This window comes from Onychomys torridus, chromosome X, assembly GCF_903995425.1.
Source record: "Onychomys torridus chromosome X, mOncTor1.1, whole genome shotgun sequence".
In the NCBI taxonomy this organism is placed as follows: domain Eukaryota; kingdom Metazoa; phylum Chordata; class Mammalia; order Rodentia; family Cricetidae; genus Onychomys; species Onychomys torridus.
The window spans coordinates 119229116-119238047 of NC_050466.1; the positions used below are offsets into that span (position 1 = coordinate 119229116).

The 8932-nt window shown below is 39.6% G+C and overlaps 1 protein-coding gene and 1 pseudogene across 1 annotated transcript; one reads left to right on the forward strand and one right to left on the reverse strand.

Annotated features, from left to right (window-relative positions):
* Positions 1 to 1938: 1938 nt before the first annotated feature.
* On the forward strand, positions 1939 to 2524 carry LOC118574305 (annotated as a pseudogene).
* Positions 2525 to 5977: 3453 nt separating this feature from the next.
* Positions 5978 to 8604, reverse strand: Tmsb15b (thymosin beta 15B). The gene is made up of 3 exons (XM_036175164.1): positions 8495 to 8604; positions 7218 to 7322; positions 5978 to 6184 (listed from the first exon to the last, which is right to left on the reverse strand). The coding sequence occupies exons 2-3, from the start codon at positions 7315 to 7317 to the stop codon at positions 6147 to 6149; spliced, it is 138 nt and encodes a 45-aa protein (XP_036031057.1). The 5' UTR covers positions 7318 to 7322; positions 8495 to 8604; the 3' UTR covers positions 5978 to 6146.
* Between the last annotated feature and the right edge of the window lie 328 nt (positions 8605 to 8932).

Sequence of the window (8932 nt, forward strand, 5' to 3'; positions counted from 1 at the left end):
TCATCATTCCACATAATAACTTTCCTCATTTATCATTCATTGCCACTCTAGAGTAAAGAAAGAATGAGTGTTGGCTTAGTTGGGTGGTTATGCAGATTGAGCTTGAATAAATGGCCTGTATTAGCTACTTGTCTCATCACTGTGACAATACCTGACAAAAATAACTTAATGAGGAAAGATTTATTTTGGCACACAGTTTCAGAGTCCACCATTACAAGGAAGGAGTTAATTCTGGCAATAGTGTGCATTGGTGGCTCTTTATTTCATAGCTATCCAGGAATCATAGCAAGCAAGCTGGCATTAGAAGCCTATCTAAACAGCCCTACTGAACTAATTCTGCTTTCCAGGTCCCACTTTCTCAAAGTCAGCAGGGCATTGAAGATTCAGAACATAAACCTGAAGGAGACATTTCAGATTGGAGCCATAAATGTATTTTTGCCAAACACCCCCTCATCTAAGGCTCAGGAATCATCTTAGAAGAGTAAGTGGAAAGATTGGAAGACTCAGAAGTTAGGGAAGACCAAACAAAGAATAGGTTTTCTCAACGTGACATGAAATGTGCTCATGACTCATAGTAGCTGTGATTTCCTGCACAAGATCAAAGAAGTTAATATTCTAGCATGAGAGGAAGGAGTTCATAGGCCCCTACCCCTAACTGAAGAGATATGGACAGTTGATGGCTTTCTGAGGTGGTTGGGGCTGTTTTCCTTAAGAGTGTGGGTGCTGGTAGGTCAACCATGGATGACCTTTACTCCCAGGAGACTATGCAACACAAATTGGATTCAATAGGTTCTTAATAAAAAAGAAGGCACAGATTTTGGGGGAAGAAGAGGTGGAGCATATTTTGGAGGAGTTAAAGAGATGAATAGGGGTGAATATGATCAAAATGCATTGTAGGAAATTCTCAAAGAATTAATAAAATATTTTTAAATTTAAAAATGAACAAAAAGGTCTTTTAAAATTATTTTTTTAATTCCTGGATATTTTCATTAGACAGCTTACCAAATGTGTCCAAATACCATATGTTGAGACTGAGTATATCTTTTTTAAAACATTGTATATTAATTCTATGAAATAGTGCAGAATGGTTGTGGTGTTGTTCATTGGGAGTTCATTGTTCATGATGTAGCTCTAGCTAGCCTTGAACTTCTGCTCTTCTTGTATCCACCTTCCAAGTGCTGAGAGTATAGGCATGAACCACCACAAATGGCAAAATAGTGGGGTTTTTTCTGACAGTTTTAATATATACAGATTAAGAACTTTGATCATTTTCACCCCATTACTTTTTTGAATATTTCTTGATAGTATTCTTTTTACTATGAAACATATTCCAACTTATCACCTCATATTTCCAACATTAGCCATATCATGCAAGAAACTGAACAGCAGCTCTCACATATTTGTTTAATGGAAAGATAAATGAAGTACTTGTATATGAAAGGTAATATTAATTGCCAACTTGGCTAGATTTAAAATCATCTAGGATATAAAGAAGCATACTTTTTAGTGGAGCTGTGAAAATGTTTCAAGGTATGATTAAATGAGGGGAAACAACACGAATGTGGGTGCACTATCTCATGTGCTGAAAACTGGGGCAGAATAAAAGGAAAAAAGCAAAGAGTACCAGCAGCTCTGCCATACTCTCCTGGCCATGATGGACTCTGATCTTGTGCTCTAAAATAAATCTTCCCTCCTTTAAGTTGTTTATGTCAGGTATTTTACAAAGCTAAATTCAAACATATTTCTACACTATGACACCAAGTTGTGAATATTTATTCCTCTAATTCCAGAGTGTTAGTAAACTCACTTGCCTTAGCACTTTGGTGTGTTAACATGAGGTTCCTATATTCCTTTTGCAAAGACACTAGAGATTATGCCTAAGGCTCTTAAATAAGATATTTGGCCCTTCCTGTAAGTGGCCTAAGGTGACCTGTGAAGATGGTTCGCTACTTGCTTGACCCAGAAAACCCTATAAAATCATGCAAATTGAGAGGTTCAAATCTTCGGGTTCACTTTCAGAACACCCTTGAAACTGCCCAGGCCATCAAGGTTATGCATATCCGAAAAGCCGCCAAATATCTGAAAGATGTCACTTTGAAGAAGCAAGGTGTGCCTTTCTAGCGGTATAATGGTGGAGTCCATAGGTGCGCCCAGGCCAAAGAGTGGGGCTGGACACAGGGCCGGTGGCCTAAAAAGAGTGCTGAATTTCTGCTGCACGTGCTTAAAAATGCAGAGAGCAATGCTGAACTTAAGGGTTTAGATGTGGATTCTCTAGTCATTGAACACATCCAGGTAAACAAAGTACCTAAGATGCGCCAACGGACTTACAGAGCTCATGGCCGGATTAACCCATACATGAGCTCCCCCTGCCACGTCGAGATGATCCTCACTGAAAAGGAACAAATTGTTCCAAAGCCAGAAGAGGAGGTTGCGCAGAAGAAGAAGATATCCCAGAAGAAACTGAAGAAACAAAAACTTATGGCTCGGGAATAAATTCCGCATAAAATAATTGCAGATAAAAGTAGAGGTCTTTTGGTCATCTAAGCATTGTCTCAGATTGCCTATCAATCAACCCTGATGGGAGGGATGTTTACCATGCTGGAAAGGTTTATTAAAATGATCAAGCAGTGAAATATACTGTTGGAAAACAACTAAGCCATGGGGGGGAAAAAGATATTTGACACTTCCCAAAGTACAGTGAGATTAACATTATTTTGGTATGTGTGTGGGGTGGTGTTCTTTTGATTAATTTCTAGAATATTTTCTAAGTTTTACTCTTTTCTATTTTAAAGAGTCACCCATGTGCACTGACAAAATAAAGGTATAAAAACACTGATCCCTAATTTTCAAATTATATGAATCTACACATTCATTTTCTCCTAACTGCTTCAGGCTATAGGCCTTATTGCTGACAGTTTTGTGAATAATAGCTATACAGCCCTAACACGAAATCTGTTTACTGGCAGGAGGCAAGTCTCCCTTTTGTTAGTAGGGCAAGTGCCTACAGCTACAGGAGTAGCCCAACATTGTGTATTCAATAAATCATGGCAAATCTATGCTGGATAAGCCATTGGTTTCCCCATTTCATTACTGCATTAGTATTAACTTAGTAAGTAGCTGCCTTTCTTTTCCTTTCTCATCTGTTCCCACTTGGTTTGACATTTGTTCTACCCAGGGTAGAATTACTCCTTAAATTTGTAGCTAGAAGTTTTCCTGTGTCCCACCTGGTCTGCGGTCAGAACAGTCTCTCTCTCACGCGCCTGTCCCGCAGCCACTCAGCCCCAAATAAACTCATAGACTTCTATTATTTTTAAACTATGGCCATGGCAGGCTTCTTGCTACCTAGTACTTATATCTTAAAATAAAAGGCTGGTTATAAAATACAGCTAGAAGCTATCATCTAACTCCAGCTTAATTGGCAATGTTCATGATTCCTTTAACCTTCCTCAGTGTGAAGTGCAGTGATTATGTGAGAGCTGCTGTTCAGTTTCTTGCATGATATGGCTAATGTTGGAAATATGAGGTGATAAGTTGGAATATATTTCATAGTAAAAATACTATTAAGAAATATTCAAAAGCGTAACAGAGTGAATATGAGTCTATCATGGGTGTATAACATCATATAAAATTTTCAAATAACCTACTGAAATATTTTTAAAAATGTGTTGTATGACTGAATCAGGATCTAGAAATTTAATGAGTAAGCATGTACATATCTGAAATCAAGATGCCTCCCCATCCATGTAACTTGGGTTAAAGGATCTAAGACGACTTTGAATATGGGGGGCACACTTACCATCTCATTTCAAATTAATTATACTATGTGAATTTCCAATAAATAGTCCCAGAACTATTGTATAAATGCTATAGTGAGCCAGGTTTGGGTACTGCACAAGCTTGTCACTACAAAGGACCAAGTGACTCTGGAATACTGTTGCAGGCTAGGAGTTTGGGTGACCAATATGGTTATTCCTAAGGTCCAAATCCTCCCATTACAGTATACTGTGGCTACTGTGATTGCATTTTACATTTGTACTTGGTCCTAGTTGACCCTCCTGGGCTTTTGCTTGTGGAATTTCATAACTCACAAAATCACTTCCACTTCTTGTGACCACAACTGTTATTTAAGGATATAAGCCCCTAGAAAGGATAACGCAGATTAATATATTAGACTACAAATAGGTATCCTTTGAAAAAGAAGATATGTAAATTAAGATCACAGTCTGCATTGTTATCCTGGGCGGTGGACATTTCTACTTGGTGATATTTAGGTGGCTGGTTTTATGAATTTGAAGCGGTAAAGGTATTAAGGATTGAGGCATGGTCATTTATGTGTTTTCCTAATTATAGTAGTCCGTTCAAGCTGCTCTAACAAAATAACTGTAGACCAGGTGGTCTAGACAACTGAAATGTAAAGGCTCACAGGTCTAGATGTTGTAAGTCCAGGCCAAGGTCCAGCAGGATCAGCTGCTGAACATGTTCATTTTCAGTTGTACAGGTACCTTTACTGAGCATCCTTACAAGATCTGTGTCTGTCTGTCTGTCTCTGTGTGTCCTGCCTCCTCTTCCCATTCCCTCTTTTTAAAAGGCTTCATTCTTAGAGCATTATTTAACTTCAATTACTCTTAAAAGATCCTACCACCAGGTATAATCACATTGGGAGCTAAAATATATTCTTATGAACTGGGGGAATGAAATGCATTTAATGATTTAAATAAATCAATAGCACTTATGTTCACTAAGAGGATCAAAATGCAAGTGTTTTGCATTTCATAAGAGAGTAAACCCTATTCAATGCAAGAACCAGAACAGAGAATAAGTAACACAAGTCATTAGGAGATATTACATATCTCAGTATACATTCAATAGAAGACCCTATTGTCTTTAATATGGTGTCTTTTAGCAAGTGTCTCCTGCCACCTCCCATCCAACTCCAGGTTTGGTTGTTTCCATTAAGTTGAAAAACACTTTCAAGAAAGCAGGTTATTTTTTTACATCCTACACAGATAGTTTTAAGTCCTGTGTTTCCATCCTTTCATTCCTAAATAAGGGCATTAGTTCTCGTTTCCATCTTACATTTAACATATGTGTAATCTCCCTAACTGTTGTGGTAAAACTCTCATCCAATGACTGATGGAAGCAGATGCAGAGATCCATGCCAGGCCCCAGGTGGAACTCCAAGAGTCCAATCAGTGAGAAAGAGGAGGGACTGTATGATTGAGAATTGTTGAGACCATGATTGGAAAAAGCACAGGGACAAATAGCCAAACTAGTGGAAACACATGAACTAATAGCTGAGGAGCCCCCAACTGGGTCAGGCCCTCTGGATAAGTGAGACAGTCAATTAGCTTGAACTGTTTGGGAGGCCCCCAGGCAGTGGGTCTGGGACCTGTCCTTAGTGCATGAGCTGGCTGTTTGGAACCTAGGGCTTACACAGGGACACTTTGCTCAGCCTAGGTGAAGGGAGGAGAGGACTGGACCTGCCTCAACTGAATCTACCAGGCTGAGCTGAATCCCCAGGGGAGACCTTGCCTTGGAGGAGATGGGAATGGGGGTACATTGGAAGGAGGAGGTGGCAGGAGGAGGAAGGACAGGGAATCCGTGGCTGATATGTAAAATTAAATTAAATTATAAAATTAAAATAATAATAACAATAAAACATATGTGTAATCTGCTCAAGAGGTTTTCTTCCCATCATTTTTAATTGAAAAAAAAAAAAGTACCCTTGTGTAATTTTGCCTTAGAATACCAAGAATGTACCATAGGAAGTTTGGGATTCTACTTAATTTAGTGTTACATTAGAAAGGAAAATAAACTAGAGGAGCTGCAACAGCATACAACTTCACAAAGATGATGAAGCATTTGAGGCACCCACTGAAGGTTAAAATTTTCTTGTCTTGCAGCAAGTGAAAAACCACATGCAACAAGGCGAACAACGGTAGTGAGACTATTGACAATGGAATTTACACACACAGTGGGCAGTTTAAAGACAAATTTAATGATTGTTGGCAAATGGTGACCTTTCAGCCAAGGTGGTAAAGGTGAGAATCCATCAGTAACTGCCTAACTTCTCTACAACTGCTACAAGGCTAAAGCCAAGACTGCCAGCCAATGTTGGAAGTCGCTCTGGAAGGGAGGTCTTCATTTTATGATCTTTTAATATACTCTTTCTCCTGCTGGATAGCTAGGAAAAAAGAAACATAAAAATATCGTTAGGAGAGATTTTTTCTAATATATTTAGTTTCTTCCTAGAGTTCTTTGCTACCAGACTGTGTGGTGGAGCTCAGTTGTATACTGCTTGCCTAGCATAAACTAAGACCTGGGGTTGGAAACCCAGCACCATTAGAATCTGTACTAAATCTTTAAATGATTATCATACATGCTCTAAATTCAGAATACCAAGGTACAACCAGCAAATACAAAGTGATATGAGAGTACACATCATATTAAGATTAAATTATACTAAAATTGCTATCTACTTAAACTATGAATTTTACATTCCATTTGAGGCTGCCATTATTTTGAGACTAAAAGGTAAATGAAGTGTTTCCTTCCAATACATGTACCACAATACAATAAGGAAACTTAAAATAGTTTTGTCTAGTTTGGGAATTCTCAAATAATGTTGGTGTAACAAAAAACATAGCACGGCATTGGTGAATTATTTTTTGAGGTCCTCCAGTAAGATGTAACTCTAGCGAGTAACAATGGTCCCCAGTCTGGGAACAACAAGTGTATTTAAGATCTGAACTTATTCCATTTTATTTATTATTAGGTAGACTAGATCAGAGGGGCAGCATCTGCAGAGTTCATGAGCAGGACACCATCACAGGCTCAAATTTGTAGATGCAGAAAAACACCACATGATTAAAAGTACACATAGGTTTTTCCTAGTGATACATCAAATATTCCAAGATTGATTTTAATGTGACTTTTGTAACTTTCAACGTAGTTTTTCTTTCTTTATACTTACTGGTTCCTATTATTATTATTATTATTATTATTATTATTATTATTATTATTACTGGTTCCTATTATGCAAGAACACTTACATATCCCCAGTAACAAAATCAGCTATTGGTTATTTTAAGCTGTTAAGTATAATAGGGCACTAATTATTACTTACTTTGTGAAAAGTTTAATAGGACATAGGTTTGTTAACTGACTATGCCAACTTTCACCAATGTTCCTCTCAAGTAGAAACCCCCGCTACTTACTTTCCTTTGATGGAAGAGTATTTTTTTCTTCAGTATTAGTTTTCTTTAGTTTTGATCTGTCAAATCTTTCCACTTCTGACAAGTCTGGCTTGTCACTCATCTTGACTGAAAGAAAGACCAAGAAAATAATAAGTTACCTACTAGAACTATGATCAGATTAAGAGTAGCAGTTAAAAAATTTTTACTATCAGTGAATATTTTTGCATGGTGATTTTCAACCAGAGAGCAACAGATCTTAGAAAGCCATGTTTTTCTTAGAGTACTCTGATTGCTAAGCATTGGTCCATTTCTGGTGGCATTAAATGACAGCAGATGAAGATGCTCTAGGAAGCAAGTTAATCTAGAAATCCAGGGGGAAATTAAAGCCTGACTTTTAAAATCCAGCAAAGGTAAAATGGGACTATGAGCATCTTCTAGTCAACTCCTTGTAGGGTATTTGGGAATGGTGGTGAACATCACACACTAAAAGAGTGGCACACAACACTGTACGGATTTCCATTGCATGTCCAAAGTCAGTATATTAGAGCACTACAGTAGGAGTGAGGAGGATTTAACCTAGTCACTGTCAATTACAAGTCTCATAATACCTTCTTATAGCCTTAGTGAATGTGTAAAAGAAAAAAAAAACAGTTATTTCTGATCAAGACTCAAAAATGTTAGTAGAATGTGGAACGCCAAATACAGCTGAATCCCATTTCCAAAGATAAGAAGGCAGAGCTCTTCAGTGAGTGCCTCGACCTATCTTAGCGGGAGTAGGACACAATGTAGTGACCGGGCAGTCTAGAGAGCTCTCTACCCCACCCCAGCCCTAGCTCTGAAGCTTCCACATGTCTCGAACCACCCGGTTCAATCGATGGTATCTTAAGGCCCTTCTTTACTGGGTGAACAGTGACAAGGTAAAAGCTGGAGAAACTGGGATTCACACGTTTGTAACTACAGGGCGGGGCAGAGGCATTTGTCTAGACTGAGCCATTTACAAATAACTTGCCACTGCCCAAAGCCAGCCTAAGGGCCAGAAGGGCAAGAGCCACCTTAGAAGGCCGTTTCCCAGTTGCCCCAACTCTCCTTCCAGCCTTCACTACCTCTTTAGAGCTACTCTTACCCCTGGACCTCCCACCGTGAGACCCCCAGGACTGCGCCCTGCATTCCCCAGAAACAAAGCCTCTGCGAACTAAGATGCGCAGACAGAACCCCGTCCACCTGAAAGCACGAAAGCGCTAGTGCACGCGCCCCAGCAGTTGCCACCGCACTGGCCCCACGGGGCCACAGGGTCTTACCTGCTGGCTCCAAGGCACGTATTAAGACAACTCTACAGCTACAGGACCAGTCTGGTATTCCCGAACGCAGCCACCGGCTTATGAACTCTGCAACACGTCCCACCCCTGGACCCCACCTATCCCTTTATGATTGGACAGACGGTCCTGATGCAAACCGTTCACAGGCCTCTCTGATTGGACAACAAATCCTGGCTTGCCTCGCCCCCTCCCCTTGTCTAGTTTGCTGGGTGGCTGTCTCTGCTCATGTTAGTACCTCAGCACACCTGCCATAGCAAGGCCTGATGATGTCGTGGAAGAAATTTGATGGCTTAGGGGCCAATTGTTGGCAAAGTTCAGTTCCCCTCCTCTTCCATAGCTTTAGCCTGGGGTCCATGATTCCTTCTTTACAAATACATTCATTCCTCTGCCAACTTAGGAGCCTGACATTAAACAGCTTCA

Excerpts from the sequence above, each read along its gene's own strand:
- Tmsb15b (XM_036175164.1), bottom strand. The coding sequence starts at position 7,317 with ATGAGTGACAAGCCAGACTTGTCAGAAGTGGAAAGATTTGACAGATCA. Across the intron at positions 6,185-7,217 it reads TACTCTTCCATCAAAGGAAA|CTATCCAGCAGGAGAAAGAG; the intron begins GTAAGTAGCGGG and ends CTTTTTTCCTAG.